General features: G+C 49.9%; 6 protein-coding genes across 6 annotated transcripts; 3 read left to right on the forward strand and 3 right to left on the reverse strand.

Moving 5' to 3' along the window:
* Nucleotides 1-1,592: 1,592 nt before the first annotated feature.
* CDEST_04036 (Putative cytochrome P450) lies at nt 1,593-3,123 on the forward strand (the record flags this gene model as incomplete). Its single annotated transcript, XM_062920195.1, has 3 exons — nt 1,593-2,094; nt 2,150-2,700; nt 2,752-3,123. The coding sequence occupies 3 exons, from the start codon at nt 1,593-1,595 to the stop codon at nt 3,121-3,123; spliced, it is 1,425 nt and encodes a 474-aa protein (XP_062776246.1).
* Nucleotides 3,124-3,351: 228 nt separating this feature from the next.
* CDEST_04037 (Putative major facilitator superfamily, MFS transporter superfamily) lies at nt 3,352-5,272 on the reverse strand (the record flags this gene model as incomplete). The annotated part of the gene is made up of 3 exons (XM_062920196.1): nt 3,352-4,284; nt 4,345-4,962; nt 5,039-5,272. The coding sequence occupies 3 exons, from the start codon at nt 5,270-5,272 to the stop codon at nt 3,352-3,354; spliced, it is 1,785 nt and encodes a 594-aa protein (XP_062776247.1).
* A 693-nt stretch (nt 5,273-5,965) lies between these two features.
* On the reverse strand, nt 5,966-6,370 carry CDEST_04038 (uncharacterized protein; the record flags this gene model as incomplete). The annotated part of the gene is made up of 1 exon (XM_062920197.1): nt 5,966-6,370. One exon carries the CDS (start codon nt 6,368-6,370, stop codon nt 5,966-5,968), a length of 405 nt encoding a protein of 134 aa, XP_062776248.1.
* Nucleotides 6,371-7,070: 700 nt separating this feature from the next.
* CDEST_04039 (Putative TauD/TfdA-like domain, taurine dioxygenase TauD-like superfamily) lies at nt 7,071-8,151 on the forward strand (the record flags this gene model as incomplete). The annotated part of the gene is made up of 3 exons (XM_062920198.1): nt 7,071-7,196; nt 7,294-7,985; nt 8,055-8,151. 3 exons carry the CDS (start codon nt 7,071-7,073, stop codon nt 8,149-8,151), a joined length of 915 nt encoding a protein of 304 aa, XP_062776249.1.
* A 1,034-nt stretch (nt 8,152-9,185) lies between these two features.
* On the reverse strand, nt 9,186-11,082 carry CDEST_04040 (Putative chalcone/stilbene synthase, polyketide synthase, type III, thiolase). The gene is made up of 2 exons (XM_062920199.1): nt 10,311-11,082; nt 9,186-10,240 (listed from the first exon to the last, which is right to left on the reverse strand). The coding sequence occupies exons 1-2, from the start codon at nt 10,559-10,561 to the stop codon at nt 9,208-9,210; spliced, it is 1,284 nt and encodes a 427-aa protein (XP_062776250.1). The 5' UTR covers nt 10,562-11,082; the 3' UTR covers nt 9,186-9,207.
* A 270-nt stretch (nt 11,083-11,352) lies between these two features.
* Nucleotides 11,353-19,303, forward strand: CDEST_04041 (Putative Acyl transferase domain superfamily, phosphopantetheine binding ACP domain, thiolase; the record flags this gene model as incomplete). Its single annotated transcript, XM_062920200.1, has 4 exons — nt 11,353-13,252; nt 13,339-17,264; nt 17,349-17,423; nt 17,512-19,303. 4 exons carry the CDS (start codon nt 11,353-11,355, stop codon nt 19,234-19,236), a joined length of 7,626 nt encoding a protein of 2,541 aa, XP_062776251.1. The 3' UTR covers nt 19,237-19,303.
* Between the last annotated feature and the right edge of the window lie 296 nt (nt 19,304-19,599).

Consider the following 19,599-nt stretch of genomic DNA (forward strand, 5'->3'; position numbering starts at 1 on the left):
TGAAAAGTGGTGCGAATGGCGTAGAGTAGAGAAGGTTTCGTCTTGTTCAGCCAAGCTTAGACAGAATGAACGGGCTTTTAGAACAACGCACACTGGGAAGTTATAGATATCCCACTGGGTGCGGACTCACGAGAGTTTTGTCAAGGTTGCCCAGAATACCAGCCAAGGTCACCGCCAAGACAATTTTATTTAATGGAAAAAATTCAAACGCAACGGTATTTGGAGCAATACTGTAGAACACCAGGATGGCGTAAGTTCGCACCCGATGGGATAGTTTGTTATTTTCTTTTGGCCCAAACCCTAAAGTAGATGTGACACACTTCCTGTCGGGATTGTTTCATATTAGAGGCTTTACCTACTCTATCAAAGCTTAATCTGCCCCTAAGCAACCTAAAGAGATGGGCAGAATTAATCGTCCTCGAAAAATGTTTCTGCAGTCTGGGCTACACTGTAGGTGTAAATTTAATTTCACTACACATCTGGTGGTCAAAAGACCAGCCAATACACCGCGCATGCGTGCACAACCAACCCATGGAACACACTACAGGGTATGCTGCTTCAACTTGATTAGTACCTAAGAATTGATTACCACCCTGTCCTAGTCCGTAAATAACTTCCTGTGTTACGTTAAATTTATGTGTAAAAAGTCGAGAGTTTCTCTAGTCCCGTCACACCCTTTCATCCCTAATGCAACAGATATTCATCTAGGCCCTATCAGCCTGAGTCAGGTAGCTTGCAAGACAAGTGAAGTCTTCATCTGTTAAAGAGCAGCTGTTGCATCCTTGACTTCAGGGATCCCCAGTCCTTTGCCAGGATAGATAGGGGATCAAAGATTTACATATCAATGCTCTTGACTCACAACCTTCTAGCTCGAATCAAATGCCTCAAACAGGTTTAGGAAAGTTACAAGTGTTTATTTTGATGAGGAAACAGCTGAGACATTCATTGGAAGAGGAATATCAGGCCTGTGAAGGTACCTGCTGTAGTTATTTGAATGATTCAGGAGTCGTAGGTTGTTTCAAATAACGAACTCATTCAAGGATAGCAAGCATTAATTCAAGTACCTTTCCTACCTTCTACATTCGCCACAGTCTCAACGAAAGATTCCTAGGTGCATGTGATGTTGCCCTAACAGTTAAGCATATTAACTCGGACTTTTGTATCGCCTCATCTAATAACAATCGCTTCCATAAATCGCCTCAAACTTCCAACGTTTTCTATCTCTTAATCCAAACAAACTTGACCCCAACTGCAAAATTAATCAAAATTACCCCAGTATTTGATAAACATTTGTGAGAATGGTACTTTGGTTATTGCCGCTCTTAGCTCGACTCGGTGTCTGTCTGCTGGGATTAGTAAGTGCCTGATTCATTGCGATCGGGTCTGCACTTTCAAAACTGAGAGTCCAAAACTAAGATCAGCAGTGTCTCACGTACCTTGTTTTATCATCCATCTATAACCTTTATTTTCACCCACTTGCTAGGTTCCCTGGTTAGTGATTTCATGTATCCTCTCCACAGGGAAGCACACAACGGCTGACAAGCACGAGGCCCGATTTCTGCCCGCGTCCAGGATCTCTGGATAACGCGAAAATGGTAAAACTTGTTTTTTCATACCTGACGAGAGTTCGAATTCTCACCAACTATAGGCTATCCGGCAAGTGGCTTCGGGAAATAGAGGCAGTACATGCCAAGTACGGCGACTTTGTACGCATTGGCCCAAATGAGCTGTCCTGTGCTCATCCACAATCGATAAAGGACATTTATGGACAGACAAACATTAACCACCCCCGGTTTTTTCGAAAATCTGCTACCTTCTACAAACAAACAGATCGGGGAGGTGGAGCGCTTGGTACAGAGGTCGATCCTCATGTCCATCAAAGTATCAGAAAGCTGCTATTGCCAGGATTTAGCGCTTCTGCTCTTCGTGAACAGGGCGATACTGTTATCCGACACATAAACTCCCTTATAGGCCAGATGTCAAAGCGTGGAAACACCCCACAGGGCATGGACATAAGCCAATGGTACATGTGGCTAGCTTTTGATGTGATTGCAGATCTCTCATTTGGCGAGGAGACTGGTACACTCGAAATGGGTACGAAATAGCAGGACTAAAACATTTTACAGATTTCACAGCTAACTGTCAGTAGGTCAAGCTAATGAATGGGTGCATATGCTTGCCAATAGTGGGTTTCAGGTTGCCCTAAACTATGTGGTACGTCGTCGATGGACAGGCTTTCAGAAGCTTGTGAGGTACTTCTTTGTGAACAAGAAGAGCACAATAATGCGCAAGAAGTACCTAGCTATGGCTCGTCAGGCAGCATCCCAGCGAATTCAACGGGATACTAAGCGTACCGACTTCTTCAGCCATCTTTTACGCGAGAAAGCCCCTGAAGCCAACATCGATTTCTTCACCTCGCAAAGCAGTAACCTAATTGCTGGGGGGACTGAGACTACCTCTGCCCTATTGTCTGCAATTACTTATTTTCTTCTAAAGCACCCTCAATGCCTAAGACAACTTCAAGAGGAGCTACGCTATAAATTCCGGCACCATAGCGAGATTGATAGCGAATCGACGAAGCCGCTGAAGTATCTTAATGCTGTAATAGAAGAGGGACTGCGAATCTTTGGTACTGCAGTCTTTGGCTTACCTAGAGTAAGCCCTGGAGATACAGTTGCTGGGAAATGGATCCCACCGGGTGTAAGTTCTGCCTTGAAAGGTTCCAGATTTCTGAATTAACAAATCTCTCAGACTGTTATTGCTACAGCAACAAACGTCATCTCTGGGGACGAGAGGTGGTTCTGCAAGGCAAAAGAGTTTCATCCCGAGAGATGGCTTCCTGCAGATCACCCTTATCATAACGCAATATTCGACCACGACCATAGGGAGTTTTCAAAGCCATTTTCTATTGGTACTAGGTCCTGTATTGCTGTTCATTTAGCCTATATGGAGGTGAGAATCTGCATCGCTAAGGTAGCCTGGAGCTTTGATTGGGAGCAAGCAAACAGTGAGGAAGATTTCATTAGAGATGCGCGGCTGTTGCCTCTTGTCAAAGCGTCTCCATTTCACGTTCGCTTCCGTCCATCTCAAGAACTCCAGATTCAGTACTCTAAGGAGCCTTGAATCCATAGTTGCGCATGTATTTATCTGTTTCTAAGCAATGCTCAATAAACACAATTAGAACAGAAGTGGTTAACTAATTGCATTGGGTCAACATCATTCAAATGTCAAATGAACAGCTAGAACTTCTCCTTTTTGCAATTAGTTCTATGATTAGGGTTGCACTTATGTAGTAAGTAGAACGAACAATTTTGATCAGTCAAGCTTTCGAAGTCTAGAAACTACAGCAAATCAGGTTGTCGATCTCTTCTGTCCTTCGTCATTTTCGGAGTCAACAACAGGAGCCGCCACTGCTACTCTCGCCGTAGCAGCAACCTTAGCCTCAGCATCCTCCTGCGTCTTCCTCATTGCCGCTTGCTCCCACTTCACACTCTTCCACTCCATGCCCCCCGCGCCGATAAGCACTACAAAAACTAGCGCAAGCCCAACAACAAACACGACCCTCAACGCCTGGTCGTACGCCTCCAAAACAGAGCCCATAATCTCCGTGGGCAGCTTCGTAAGCGTCGTTACGCCGGACCCTTTGATATCAATCTCCTCAAGCCCAGGCAGCCCCCTCAACCTCTTCATAAGCTCATTGTTGAACACATTCTGCCCCACGGAGAGGAAGGTGGCGCCGCCCAGCGTCTGTGAAAAAAACATGACACTCGTCCCAACAGGCACGTCTTTCAATCTCAACACCGTCTGCGCTGCCAAATTTGGCGCTTGGAAGGTCATTCCCATCCCTACGCCGTATAAAACTTGGAACCCGATCCAGTGCCCTGCGCCTGAGTCAACTTTCAACATCGTCAACAGCCCTGCTCCAACGATCATAATACACGTCCCCACTAGCATTACAGGCGTGTAGTATCCAATCTTTGTAATGATCTGTCCTGACACGCCTGCAAACATCATCATCGACAGCACAAGCGGCAGCGTACGGATCCCAGAGTCAACAGCCGAAACGCCCTGTATAGCTTGGAAATAGATGGGGAGGAAATATGCAAAGATCATCATCTGCCCGCCGATGGTGAAGGCGGCCCACGAAGCAAAGGCAATAGAGCGCTGGCGCATAATGCGCGGCGGGACAGTGGCTGTTTCGGGAATAAGGATTTGGATGGCGACGAAGCTGATGATGAGGACAACGGCGAGGACTAGGAGTATGATGATGCGGGGGTTGTTCCACTGCCGACGTCAGTTCTGTTCTGTCATTCTTCGGAACATGGGGGAAAGGGTGGCACTTACTGCATACTCAACGCCACCCCACTGCAACGCAAGCAACAAACACACTACACTAGGTATAAAGACCGAATTGCCAGCAAAGTCAAGCTGCTTCAACTTTTGCCACAATGACGTGTCCCCTAGTTCCTGCGCTGGTGGTTGCAGCACAAACGCAACAATTAGAAGCACAACGCCTCCCAGAGGCAGGTTGATGTAAAAACACCACCTCCACGTCACTTTACTTGTGAACGCACCGCCTAACAATGGGCCTACAATGGAGGCAAGACTGAACACAGCCTCGAATGCACCATGGTACTTCGGCCGGCGGTGCAAGGGGACAGAGTAGACCATGATGATAATTGTGCCAGCAAAGATGCCCCCGCCGCCAACGCCTGCGATGGCCCGGCCAACAATAAACACTGCACTGGAAGGGGCTGCGCCGCAGACGGCAGAGCCAACCTCAAAAAGGAGGACTGAGACGAGGTAGACGTGTTTGATGCGGAAGAAAGCGTAGAACTTGCCAAAGAGCAGCTGAAACGCGCAGGTTGTGAGCAAGTAGGCGCTGCCGTACCAGCCAATGTCGGTGACAGAGTGGAAATGATCTGTGATCTGAGGAATTGCGGTTGCAATGACAAGACGGTCCTTGAGGATTGTAAGTGTCTTTACCCACCCGGTAGAAAAAGGACACTAGGAAAATGCTAAGGGGGAGGCTCTTTACCAATGCCACAAGAAACATGGACACCAAAACGGACAGCATGATCAGGAAGAGCTTGAGGCCGGCTGGGTACTGTATCACGGACAGCGCCGTCGAGGTCTGCGTGAGGGCATGTTGGGCCGGTTGCTGTTGCTGCCCGCTGGCACCATGGACTTTGCTCGTTCGCGAAGATGCAGGTTTTCCGTGCGTTGGCATCGTGGCCACGAAGTCGCTCTTTTCATTTTTTTTAAACCACATCGTTCGTCGTCCTATAAATTTCCGCATGGTATGAGTGCTGTTGTTCTGGAAAGCTTGTCGATTCCTTTCCTTTCGAGTCACGCGATGAGTCCTCCGACCTGAAATTAAGTCGATTTGATGTCCAGAGTATTTCAATGCCCAATTATTTGACTTGGACCACAGAGTGCAAGAGCGATGAAGACGGTGACGATGACAATGATGATGTAGAAGAGTTTTGCGCCTTCATCCAGACTTATTATATTCCTCCGCGACATGTCAAACCAACACACCCACAAACATCACTACTCCCAGGTGATAAGCTTGAAAACCCATGTCTGTCAAATGACTCATTTATCCGTCGTCCCTCCCAAAAAACCAGCCTCTAATTTTGACTTCTGCAGCCTTTTCACACCTCGCATGTAGACACCCAAAAAAGCCAAGCAACCCGTCAACACCATAAGATTCAGATTTGCAAAAGAATTGAAGGCCATAAGCAGCAGTCAAATTACAGTCCGGTGCTATTCAACTTCGCTGCTCTTTTGCCTGCCTTTTCATTCTTCGGTCCCTCGGAGGCTTCTTCCATCATTTCCGCAACTCGTGTCCAATGTTTTACGTTCTTTTGAACTTGGAGAAAGCTAGATCAATTAGATCCCTGCTGAAGCAGGACAACCCATGAAACTGTTGCTATTACTCTTCAGATCACAATGAACCCGATCATTTTCCGCGCCAACTAGCCCACACCAATGATATAAACAAAACAGTATGAATGATAAGATGTCCTGGCGGGCCACCTGCAACTTTCTCTTCTTTGGTATAGTTACCTCCACGTTTCTTAATCCTTGCCCAAGCCCTTCTGATGGGGAAGATGTGATAGATGGCCATAGACCATGTGATCATGGCGCTGGTATCGTCGAATGACTCGCTACCGCTCCGAATAAGAGAGAGTACACAGAGAATATCAGTGGCGAGCAGCATGCCTGCGTAGTTGTGACATATCAAAATTGCCTCTTCACTAGCTTCAGGGTCTTGCAACTGCTTGCGTGGCTGGAAGAAAAAGGACATGGATGCCATGGACTCGAAAGCGAGGTGTCCAAGGATTGCAATGTTGCCCGCTCGCATATTCTTGAGGGAGGAGAAAGCTAAGTGACGTTTGCCTTTTTTTCTGGGAGACTAAAAAGTTATGGGGTTGGTAGTTTTGGATTTGTCACGTCGCTTTTGACAACAGCCACCCTTTGCGACTTTATACTACTACAACGTTAAGGCTAGTATCGCACTCCAGCGATCAACCCTATATTATCTGTTCTGCTCTTGACCCCAGTGTTTTAGTAAACTTTAGTGTGTTCGATCTCTTTAAGTTTTGCTAGCTGCATCTAGCTTATCCAGACTAATAGGTTTACAGGGTTTACGTCTACTCAAGCACCTGTTGAAATCCACATCTTATTAACTTTGGCACCGACCTGTGGCCTCAACTGCCACAACACGTGTATGATAGTTAGACTTTCTTGAAACATCAGCGCAAACAGGCAGCACATCCTTGTTGTTTAACATTTCAGTTCGAGCAGTCACTCCAGGTGATTCGCAATGTTCACTCGCAAAGGCTTTGTCGCACACTTTTTATAAATATTGCAAAAAGATTGAAACTGTGAGTGAGTCAGTGACTACTAGAAAACAGGCTGCACTTTGCACAATCACTTCTGCATCTTGTGCTCAGTTAAAACGTAACTCAAGATCTCGACTTTGCAGCTGTCCAAATGCACAGCATCAGTCACGCATAAAACTCAACAGGCCAAAGACAAGCAGTCATACGAATAGAACCAGCATGTCACTTGACGGGCTCAAAGTCAGGGAGTTACATCATTCCTTCGGTGCCGAAATCTCTGGGGTCGACTTCTCAAAACATATTCCAGACGATGTTTTTGAGCACATTGTTTCATTGTCCGCAAAGGTGAGACCAGGTATTTCTCCTGCGGCCGTTATATATGAATGAAACTTTATGAGTTATGCTTTTACCTGGTGAGGAACATTTCACTTACCAATGGTAGTATGGCGTTTTGGTTTTCCGCACGACCCATCTCGATGACATCGGTCATATTGAGCTTGCTCGTCGCTTCGGACCCCTCTTCAAGATGAGTCAGGTCCTTGCAGACAAAGCTTCGCAATCAAGTTCCGATGAGCTCGCATACCTGAGTAATGTCGACCCTGAGACCGGAAAGCCTGTTGCGGCCGACGGTCCGAATACGCACATCGCGAAATTATCCTCGTTCTTCCATGCTGATCTTGGATACAATCAGCAGCGCGCATCATGGAGTCTCCTTAGGGCGCAAGATATCCCGCCACCGGGACACGGCGGTGATACAATCTTCGCTGACACTAGGGCAGCTTTTGAAGATCTGGACGAATTAGAACCAGGCTTGAAGGAAAGGCTGTTGTCCAAGAAATATGTCGGCGCTCATTCATGGCAGCAGGCACTGAAAACGAGTAACCCCGGCATGTTCCGAGACATAGATCCGTTTGCACACCCTATGGCCAGACATCGGGTAGTCGAGCTACATCAACCGTCCGAAAGAGTGAACCTCTACATTGGGCTGTACTTGCACCATATCGAGGGTCCGCCGGAGGAGGCAGAAGAAATGGCGAGGCTTCAGCAGAAGCTCTTGCAGCATGCTACCCAGTCGAAGTATTGTCTTAATGTAGACTGGCAGAACCCAAGTGACTTAATCATATGGGATAATAGGTAAGTACAACCCCCTGAAAGAGTGTTCCGTGAATATGGATCATATTCCTGATAACTTCCTATCGAAAGAACGGTCATGCATAAGGCCGGCCCGGGATCCTACGTTGGAAAATACAAGAGAGAGTTAAGACGTGCAACGGTGCTGGACATGTGTACAAAAGACTAGGACAGGGAGATGATTAAACTCTCATTGTCGACAGCGAACAGTCTTGATAGGGTAAAAGTAAAAATCATGCATGCTGGTACTTTGTGTGTGTGGGCAAGGTAATCTGATTCGAGGTAAATTGCATGAATTGCCTGGGCAGTTTTGTAACGTATTTAAGAGCATAACAATGCTGCGTAGAAGCTTAGGGTATTTGATTGGCAGTATGCATTGGCAAGCTCATGCAGCCGAATTACTATACGCATACCATCATCATTGTAGCAAACTTACTTATGCTTAGGTGGAGGCTCCGGTGTATCCGCGGCGTGTGTGAAATCTTTTGTAGCTGCAGGTAAAGGTTTTTGTCCCTTGTCGGATTTCTTCTGGCTTGCAATCAGACTTTTTCAAAGCATGAAGCTTTGCGTACAGAGCACAATTCTAATAAACATAAGCACTTTAGAGAGTTATGATTCGGTCCGAAGGTCGGTCCGAAACGTATTTAACTCGAGGATAAGTATCCCTTCACGCCCTGTAACTCTATTCTAGACGAACAGACACTCTAAGTCTTAAGTTCCGGCATAAACGCAAGAGCTTTGTACTTGTGTAAGAGTCTAGCTAGTTAGGCTGAATGCTATGCTAGTTATAATTCAAAAGAAAAGAAGTACCTAATGTAGGTAAAAAATTTAAATTTTACACTACAGTGTGTTTGTATCCATGTGAAGCCTGCTTAGGTAGCTCGCCGTGATGGCTTTAGTATTTATCTATGTATTCGGATTACAGATTGTTTATGCGATGTCCTGGGGGGGCATGAAAAATTGACCTAATGCGATTAACCCCCATTAGTAGGGAAAACAGAAGTGCGTCTTTCTTACCATCAAGTTAGGCTTTGTTTTTTAGCTTGCAATACGCCTTTAGGTCTGTTTCCTTGTATTTGATGACATGAGGGTAAGCTGAATGTATCTATTGCTCAGTTCTTTTAAAGAGTATACAGCCTGAATTCTTACTAGCACGATTCGTTCTCGGAATCCATCATGATAGAATCAAACGATAACTCACACAGCTTTTACAAATCCAGAATCTCTACTGATCGGTTCGGCAGCGCCTCAAAAACGCCATTTCGGTGGCCAAGCCAGGCCCAAAACTAGCCGCAACCACATGGTCACTTCCAGGTCCCATATTTCTTAGTAAGTCGAGCACACAGATCGCTGTAGGGCTCCCGGTATTGCCTCTGCTTCTATATATCTGTCTAGTGGCTCTTAACTGGTGTTCTGTCAGAGCCATGCTGTCCTTGACGTTGTTGATGATCGATTCTCCACCGGGATGTAGCGCCCAGTCGAATTCGGAGATGTCGAGTTCGGGAAGGCCGACTTTCTCACGGTATGAAGGCAGCAATTTGTTCCATAGAGGCAGGACTGCCTTGTTGGTGAGATCCGGGACTTGTTTAGTAATGATGCTTGTGAACCCAGTTGTTTTGACCATGGCGCCCATGTGGTGGATCGTGCCCGGTATGGTCATGCGTTCCCACTCAAGCAGCTGGAACTTGGCCTGGTCAGCGTCGTCTAGTCCGTTGTCATTGCACAGAACGAAGGCGGATGCGGCGTCACCAAAAATAGCGCCCGCAATGTCCATGTTCTCGATATCAGAAGACGCCTCAGCTTCGGCATACTGATGCCTCAAGTACATAGTGCAAACTTCGGAGGCAAAGCAGAGGATACGAGCAGGCCTCTTCCGGGTTGTTGCCGCCATGGCGGTGTTGGCGGCCACGCGCATCAAGGCCACGCTGCCCGCACAGCCGATGCCATTCAGGAACATGTTCTCGACATGGTAGCCCAGTCCGAGTTTGCGGGCCACTAAATAATCATAACCTGGAAGGCTCAAGTTGCCGACGGTAACTCCTATAACGTGCGTGATGTCTTCTGCGTTACCGCCCCAGTCACGCAAAGCCTTTCGGCAAGCCTGGACGGTAAGATCAACACCGACCTGGCGGAAACGCGCATCAAGTTGATCAATGGTTGGGACTTCCGTCTGGCAACCGAACCCAGTTTCGAAGTCCATCGAGGAGGCACGTGTCTCGATCCCACTACTCATTGTGAGCTTGAGCAATCTGGCGAGTCTGATTTGGCAAGTTTTATGTCAGTACTGTGTAGCCTAGTTGGAACATGTGAAATCGAGGTCTCACTTACACTGGTTTCTCGACATCATGGAACCTTTTGGCCCACTTCACAAACTTCTCGGGCGGGACCAAGTACGGAGGATACTGTGAACCAACACCGGTGATCCAAAGATTGGGAACTGGCGAAACAGAGCTATCTTTACCAGAGTGACTATGCTGTGCATGACTATGGCCATTGATAGCGTGGCCAGTCAAGGTGTGTTCGTTCGTTGCATGGCCATGCAAGGCATGTCTACTCAAAGAGTTTCTAAGCATGATCATTAAGATGCGCGAAACTGTTATTACAGCATAAGTCGTGTAGGAATTGAAGGCAGTTCTAGCATAAGTTGCGACAGAATAATGACAAGTCTTGGTTTAATATACAATATTTAGCTATGAGCACATGTAGTTAGAGGCTTGCATTTTAGAGAATATCAGCTGTGCCGGTATAGCAATAAGAGATGATGAATAAAAAGTATAAATTTGTCTTCCTGCAGATCCGAGATATCCGACATTGTTTTGAGTTTGTCAGTGTTTAAATTTCCAACTTGCAGTGGGAGGAGTTTAATGATGGATTTACGTTCATGCCGTTATTTTTAAGGTTGAAGCGAACACGTGTGTCCTACTACCAGGGTAGGGGCATTTGAAAGTGCATGTCTAGTCGTACTGACCCTTTAAACGCCTGAATTAGTGAACGCGTGATAGTTTACAGGGAGATGAAAGAAAGTTCGCGCGTTGAACAACTGTTAGTAATCTCATGAAGTTGTCTGCGAACGAGGAGAGGTAGAGTTGAAAGAAGTCGCCTTGAGTTTTCATCCCACAGAGACCGAAACGATAGATCTAAAATATCATTTATCTCGCCATTCGTGGCCCATGAGTCATGAGAGGGAATCAAAGTGGGTTGCTATTCCCACCATGGCTAAGAACCACTCCTGTTTAAAAATGGCATGATATTTCAAAAAGCATGAGAAGGCTCGATGGAATCACGCGTTAGTGCCCTGAGTCATAGACCTTGTTGTTCTTGAATCATTCTACTGTCCTGTCAAGCAAGCCAGCGGTGCTAGCTAGCAAATATGTCACCGTATTTGCAAAAACACTACTGCGAAGAGTCGTCACCAAGTGCCGATGGCGTCAATGGCAACAACGGTGTTATTCTCGACGGCGTCGACCTCAACGACACCAATGGCATCAGCAACAATTCCGGCACCAAGAGCCATGCGGACGCCCCAGGCGATTACAATACGGAGCCTATCGAGCCGGTCGCCATTTGCGGCATGGGCATGCGACTGCCAGGAGGCGTCAACGATGCAGACGCCTTCTGGGACATGCTTTTGAACAAACGCAACGGGCGCTGCGCAGTCCCCAAAGACCGCTACAATGTCGAGGCCTGGTACGCACTGGGCAAGAAGAGACATGTGCCCAGCGAGTATGGGTATTTCCTCGACAGCAACATCAACCTCAAAAACGTCGATGCCTCCTTTTGGTCCATGACCAAGAAAGAGCTGGAGACCCTAGATCCACAGCAGCGGCTGGCCCTTGAAGTCGTCTATGAAACACTCCAGAGCGCGGGCCAGAAGCCGTCAGAGATCCGGGGACGGAAGATCGGCGTGTGGGTCGGTAGCTTTGGAGGGGATCGGGCTGAGCTGGATGCCCGCGACCCACAAGCCGTTCATCCATACAACTTACTCAACAGCTTCGACTTCATGCCCGCCGATCGGATCCACTACGAGTTTGGTTTTATGGGGCCGAGCGTCACGGTTCGCACGGCGTGCAGCTCCTCGCTCTTGGGGCTACACCAAGCCTGCCATGCCCTGATTCATGGCGACTGCGAAGCGGCGGTGGTGGCGGGGACCAGCATTATATACTCCCCCACTCTCACCGCAACCATGAACGAGCACAACGTTCTGTCACCCTCAGGGACGTGCAAAGCTTTTGATGCACAGGCAGACGGGTTCGTCCGCGGGGAGGCCGTACTGGCCGTTTACGTCAAGAGGCTCCGTGATGCGGTTCGGGACGGTGATCCCATCCGCTCAGTGGTCCTCGCCACAGCCAGCAACTCCAGTGGCAAGTCCTCCACCATGACAGCCCCGAACTCAGTTGCCCAGGAAAGCTTGATCCGGAGGGCTCACGAGCTTGCCGGCATCAAAGACTATTCTAGGACAGCAATGATGGAGTGTCACGGCACAGGGACGCCTGTTGGCGATCCTATCGAGGCCGAGGCAGTGGGTCGCGTCTTTGGAGAGCACGGGGGAGTGTACATTGGCTCTGTGAAGACCAACATTGGACACGTCGAGGGTGCCGCTGGCCTTGCTAGTGTCTTGAAGATGACACTTGCTCTTGAGAACGACACAATCCCTCCGAACGCCAACTTCAAATCCCCCAACCCCAAAATCCCTTTCCAACGATACCAGCTCAGAGTTCCCACAGACCCTATCCCTTGGCCCGAAGGGAAAGACAGGGTCGTTGGTGTTGGTTCGTATGGAGTCGGCGGGTCCAACGCATACGCCCTCCTCGCGTCAGCTGGCCACCTAGATACCCAAAGCAGAGACAGAGGAAGAGATGCGAGTCCTCAGGTTGCAGTAACGTCAACTGCAGAGTCGCCTAAGCTCCTTCTTTTCTCTGCCAAGCATCCCCAAGCGCTTGAGACCATGGTGATGCGACACCAGTCCTACTGCCTAGCCCACCCAGACCGACTGGGGGACATGGCTTACACCCTGGCCATGAGACGAGAGACTTTGAGTCATCGTGCTGTTTGTGTGGCCAACGGTATAGATGACTTGGCGCCCATCAAGTCGACTCGTCACGGTCCATACGACCCTGCCACGCTGGTTTTTGTTTTCACCGGACAGGGCGCGCAGTGGCCACAAATGGGGAAGTCTCTGATACAGGAGCTTCCTTCGTTCAGGAGCTCAATTATCGAGATGGAAAACACCCTGCAGCAATTACCAGATGCTCCGGATTGGAAGTTGACAGGTATGTTACGGTTGGCTAGCCCATTCGATTGTTGGCTCACCAGCTGCTGGCTATATCGTGAACTGAGCTGATAACTGAGTGAACAGATCATATCCTGGCACCAAAGAAGGTTTCTATGATCAACGATGGACAAATCTCGCAGGTTTGCTGCGCAGCGCTCCAAATCGCCCTTGTCGACATGTTGGCAACGCTTAATATCAAACCGGGGGCGGTGCTCGGCCACTCTTCCGGTGAGATCGCAGCAGCCTACGCTTGCGGATCAGTCACCCAGAGCGAGGCTATCACCATTGCTTACTATCGCGGAAACATCCTGGCGGCCGTGGATGGCTCTGTCGGGGGCATGGCCGCTATCGGGCTGGGCAAGGCACAGGTAACACCACACCTCCGGCCTGGCGTGCTTGTTGGGTGCGAGAACAGCCCGAACAGTGTTACACTCACAGGAGATAAGCAAATTCTCCACATGGTGGTCAATGACATAAAGGAGGCATACCCGGACGTGCTTGCTAGGGCCCTGCAGGTGGACAGGGCTTATCACTCACACCACATGCAAGCCGTTGCTTCACGATACCTTGACCTTCTCAAGCCCTACGTAAATCCTCGCGACCCGAAGACGCCATTCATATCGAGCGTTTCGAACCAGCTCATCTCCAAAGCGGCTGACCTCGACTCTGCCTATTGGGCTCAAAACTTGGTGTCGCCGGTCCTATTCAGTGGGGCTGTAACCAAAGCAATTCACGCCCTGGAGTCGGACAAGGTCTTTCTCGAGATCGGTCCGCACTCTGCGCTTGCGGGCCCCATTCGCCAAATCTTGGCGGCTGAGAAGGTCAACGCCGAGTACATCAGCGTCCTTACACGTGGCCGGGACTCACACCAAGAGTTACTCCGTGCCGTGGGAGAGCTGTGGCTGCATAACCAGCCAGTGGCCCTGAACCATGTGGTCGAGAAGGGACAAATTCTCACCGATCTCCCGCTGTATCCATGGCATTATGAAGAACCCCTTTGGCACGAGTCAAGGCTCTCTGAAGAGTACCGTCTTCGGAAATTTCGTCATCACGAGCTTCTTGGCACTAGGGTCTCTGAAAGCACGAGCTCCAATCCGGCCTGGCGAAATCTCTTACGTCTCGAGGATGTGCCATGGATCGCAGAGCATGAAGTTGAGGGTAGCATCATTGCGCCAGGCGTTTCCTACCTATGTATGGCTGGTGAGGCTGTTCGCCAGCTCACGGAGGACGCCGGTTTCACATGCAAGCAGGTGCACTTTCACGCTCCGCTGCTCATGACCTACGAGAGCCAGACCGAAGTCATCACTCAACTTGCTCAAATTGGTCTCACCGACTCCATCGACTCTGATTGGTACAGTTTCACCATTTCGAGCTACCGTGACGGTGACTGGGTGAAGCATGCTTCCGGCAAGGTCCGAAGTGGCAGCGAAGGGCTGGACGGTAGCCTGGACATGCCCAGTCCCCGATCAACTCGCAGCGTCTTCCCAAGAGCATGCAAGTCTGCTTCCTGGTATCGCAAGTTCAGATCCCTCGGTCTTGAATACGGTCCCCGATTCAGTGGCATGATGGACATTACAGCCGATCCCCTGACGCCAAAACTTGCGGCAACCTTGAAGCTTGACATGGTCCCGGGAGAGGAGAAGTACTACTCCATACATCCAGGGGCTCTGGATCGTCTCGTTCAGAGCTTGTATATGGCTTCGGCCCACGGCCTGACGAGAAACTGTACTACGCTGGCCCTTGTTGCTTATGTTGACGAGTTCACAATGACTCCCCCCCCTGACGGAGCCAAAGAGATGAAGTTCCTGGCCAATGTCACGGAGCAGAGGCCTGGAGCGTTTCTGGGCAGCATTGTTGCATCCGTCGATGGCCGGAAGGCCGTCGTGAACTCCAGGGGCTGGCAGCTGACCAGGATCAGCGAATCCAATGATACGCACTCTAATCTGAACTCCCACGGAGCTGCCCAGCTGGAGTGGCGGGAAGACGTCGAGTTCATTAATCCATGCTCTCTCATTTCCCCAGCCATAACCCCTAGAAAGGCGGAGCTGTATCGACTTCTGGATCGATTCAACTTGCTCTCCCTAGCACGCACCCTCAACAACGCACGCCGTGCTCCGCAACCACGTCGAGATCACCTGGTCAAATATCAAAGGTGGCTTGAAGACACTGTTGCCAATCTCGCCTCCGGATCGCTGAAGTGCCCCGGCGTCCCTGACGCCCAGAACCTCGTCACCATGACGGCCGAGCAGCGTGATGAGCAGCTTCGGTCCATGTTCAAGCAGTTACAAGGAACGGAAGTTGACGCACCCGCAACTGCTATCCACCGTGTCAGCTCCCAATGCGAAGGCATATTCAACGGGGATACCAGCGAGCTTGAGATCCTCCTGGCTGATGGGGTCCTACAGCACGTGTACGACTGCCTGCTTCTAGACACGGAGTCGTCGGCTTTCTTCTCTTTGATTGGACACAAGAAGCCGAACCTTCGGGTCTTGGAAATCGGAGCCGGAACTGGGGGTGCAACGGCTAGTACCCTCAGAGGCTTGACATCGGCTCAAGGGGAGAGAATGTATCAGTCTTACACCTACACAGACATATCTCCCGGGTTCTTTGCCGATGCGAAAGCGAGATTCAAGGACTATTCAGGACTAGATTTCGCCCTGCTTGACGTCAGCAAAGATCCTATCGAGCAAGGCTTCAATGCCGAATCCTACGACCTCATCATTGCGTGGAACGTGATACACGCCACACCTGACCTGCATCAGTCACTTGCCAACATCAGAAAGTTGATTCACCCTCAGGGCTGGTTCCTTTTGCAAGAAATCGCTCCCCTGACGCCATGGATCAATCACTGTTTTGGCGTGATACCAGGTTGGTGGCTCGGCGAGGCCAATGGCCGCGCCTCCGCGCCTCACGTCGACTTGGACCGCTGGAAACATGAGCTCTCCGAGTCCGGATTTAGGGATGTATCAAACACTTATGACGGCTACACAAACAACAACATTATTTCTCGGCCTGCGCCGCCCCGGTTCCGTCCTAAGCGGGTAACGCTTTTGAAACGCGCAAGTCAACAGGTTCAGCATATCCAAGCCGGTCTACAGGCTGCTGCGTACGAGGTCGACGAATATGTTTTGGATGACCGGGCGGCAAGGCTTGCTCCAGGGCAAGATGTCGTATCAACTCTCGACATATGCTCTCCATTCCTCAACGGCCTAGATGAACAAGAGTTTGTTAACTTCCAGCGGTTCATCAAGGCAGCCAAGGACGGTGCCTGTGGCATTCTTTGGATCACAGGCCCGTGCCAGGTTGGGGAGACAATTCGACCGGAGTACGCACCGCTGCTCGGCGTCGCCCGCGTCCTACGCACAGAATTGGGGCTCGACTTTGCAACCCTCGAGCTCGACAGCTTCTCCAGGGCGGAAACAGCTGAAGTCATCCAGAAGGTGTTCAGCGAGTTTGAGCAGCGCATCTCAGATGACACAGACGCCAACCCCGACTACGAGTGGGCTTATATGGACGGGAAACTCCTTGTCAGTCGCTACCGCCATGTCAAGGTCGAGCAGGAATCCCACGAGCTCCAGGCGGACATGACTGTACGGAAGCTGGAGCAGCGCAAGCCAGGTCTTACCGACACGCTCTGCTGGAAGCCACTGGCCCCCCAAAAACTCAAGGACGGCGAAGTGAGGATTGATGTGAAGGCCATCGGCATCAACTATAAGGACGTGCTTATTGCACAAAATGTCATAACCGACACGGCAGCCATCGACGCGGGTCTCGGTCTAGAATGTGCCGGCGTGGTCTCTGAAGCTGGGCCTGACGTAGACAGGCTGAAGGTGGGTGACCGGGTCGCTGTCATATCGAGCGGGTCTTTCACAAACAGCAAAGTTGTCTCGCAACAGCTGTGCTGTAAGATTCCAGACGAGACGAGCTTCGAGGACGCTGCTGTTATCCCGGTTGCGTACTGCACCGCCTTCTATTCGATCTTCAACCACGGACAAGCCACCAAAGGAATGGTATGTGATGGAACCCGACTCGCTCCCCAATCCATGAAGAACAGGAGAGCTTCTCTGCAATGACTAACGCTGTATGTTTGGAAGAGTATCTTGATCCACTCGGCTACTGGAGGCTTGGGCTTGGCGGCCCTACAGCTCGCGCAGATGCTGGAAGCCAATGTGAGTAAAATGACTAACTGTACCCCATGCTTCCACACGTACGTACTAGGAGATGAAGGAGGCGTCGTGCTGATAAGTCTCGGAGTAGATCTACTGTACCGTCGGCAGTCAGGCCAAGAAAGAGTTTCTAGTCAAGGAATGCAATGTTCCTCCAGAAAACATCTTTAACTCTCGCGATTCATCCTTTTTGCCGGGTATCATGGCGATTACAGGGGGGCGCGGCGTTGACCTGGTCCTCAACCAGCTATCAGGAGAGCTTCTCCACGCGTCCTGGCAGTGTGTGGCCGAATTCGGCATATTCATCGAGCTTGGCCGTAGGGACTTCCTTGGCCATGCGAAGCTGGCTATGGAACAGTTCGAATCGAACAGGACATTCGTTGGCGTCGACATGACGCACCTCTGGATCCGGAAGCCGAGTGTTGTTGGCGCCATGATGAAGCGGGTGATGCAACTCTGGACCCAGGGTCACGTCAAACCCTACATCACTGCAAAGTTCTCAGCCGCCGAAGTTTCTCAGCCATTTCGACAAATGCAGAAGAGTCAACACATAGGCAAGCTTGTTGTCGTGATGCCGCAAGACGCTGCTGCACGCGGGCTTCCCACCGAACCCACCTACAAAGCGCTGAAGCTGCGGCATGATCGGTCTTACCTTTTCACTGGTGGCCTTGGCTCCCTGGGTCAAGTCATATCTACCTGGCTTGCGGAGAAAGGCGCGAAGGAGATCATCTTTCTGTCTCGTTCAGCAGGTTCTCTTCCCGAACACGCCACGATAGTCGAGGAGCTCTCAGCTTTGGGATGCAAGGCAACAATTGTCTCCGGCGATGTCGCCATGTATGAAGATGTCGCCCGGGCCCTGGAAAGCGCCACTATGCCTGTCGGAGGCGTCTTGCACGCTGCCATGGCTCTTCGAGATGCCGGGTTCCTCGGCATGAGTTGGGCCGACTGGCTAACCGCATCTCGGCCCAAGATTGACGGTACCACGAATCTCCATGAGGCGCTATTGAAGCAGCAGCCTGCCGTGCCGGTCGACTTCTTCTTCCTCTTCAGCTCCACTGCTGCTACGGGTGGCTGGTGGGGGCAGGCCAATTACCATGCCGGGAACACGTACATGGAGTCTTTTGCTGCTTACAGGCGCAACCTGGGGCTGGCTGCGAGTGTCTTGAACGTTGGATTCATCAGTGATGCTGGCTACGTCGCTGACCGGCCCGAAGCAGCTGACTCGGCCAGGGCAACGGGCCAGTGGTTCAACACAGAGGTCGAGCTTCTAAACTGCATCGAGCGCATGCTCATGAAACCTCCAACGGGCTCCAACCCTAAGGATTCCGCTTGCTGGGTACAAAGGTCTCTGCTGGCCATGGGAATGCGCTCAACCATACCGCTGACATCAAAAACATGTCGTGTTCCCTGGAAGAGGGATCGGCGTATGCTAGCCCTGCGCAACCTAGAGCCAAGCGACTCTATTGGTTCTTCAGGCTCGGATTTAATGTCCAATGAGGAACTCAGCCGCTCGGTTCGGGATCTCAGTTCCAATATTGTCAAACTCCAGTCAGACGAAACGACGACATTTCTAGCGACACACATTGGCAAAACGCTCTGTAGATTCTTGCTGAGATCAGATGCCGACCTCGACCTGCAGGCTCGGCTCAACGACATTGGTATGGACTCTCTTGTGAGTATAGAGATTCGGGCCTGGATTAGGCAATGGATAGGTGTCGACTTAGCTACTCTTGAGATCACAGGCTCTGAAAATTTACAGAAGCTTGCTGTTGCGGTGCAGGGGAAAATGGTTTTAAAGTATAACTCTAAAATCTAGGGTTTTGGTTGTTTCAATAGAATTATTAAACTGCAATATGCAATTGTCTTCTACGCCTCAATAACTTTATAAGCTATATTGTATTCATCTGAAAGTTATTTACAATAGAGAATACCGACGAGATACTTCTGAATTAGAGAAAAATGTGAAATTAAGTATATATCACTACTGAAACAAAACATGTATCCAGAAGTAGTCCGTATTAAGACAACCTACATTTTCAAAACAAGAATAATAGAATGTAGTGCTACTAGACTACTAGTAAGGCACAAAAGGAAGTTTGGCTTGTTCAACAATCGAACGTCCCCATTTGTACGTGTCCAATTATAGATAAAAAGACATCTCATATTCCGCCAATGAGTA

Source organism: Colletotrichum destructivum, chromosome 2 (genome assembly GCF_034447905.1).
Source record: "Colletotrichum destructivum chromosome 2, complete sequence".
NCBI lineage: Eukaryota > Fungi > Ascomycota > Sordariomycetes > Glomerellales > Glomerellaceae > Colletotrichum > Colletotrichum destructivum.

Excerpts from the sequence above, each read along its gene's own strand:
- CDEST_04040 (XM_062920199.1), bottom strand. The coding sequence starts at position 10,561 with ATGATCATGCTTAGAAACTCTTTGAGTAGACATGCCTTGCATGGCCAT. Across the intron at positions 10,241-10,310 it reads CATGATGTCGAGAAACCAGT|ACTCGCCAGATTGCTCAAGC; the intron begins GTAAGTGAGACC and ends TTGCCAAATCAG.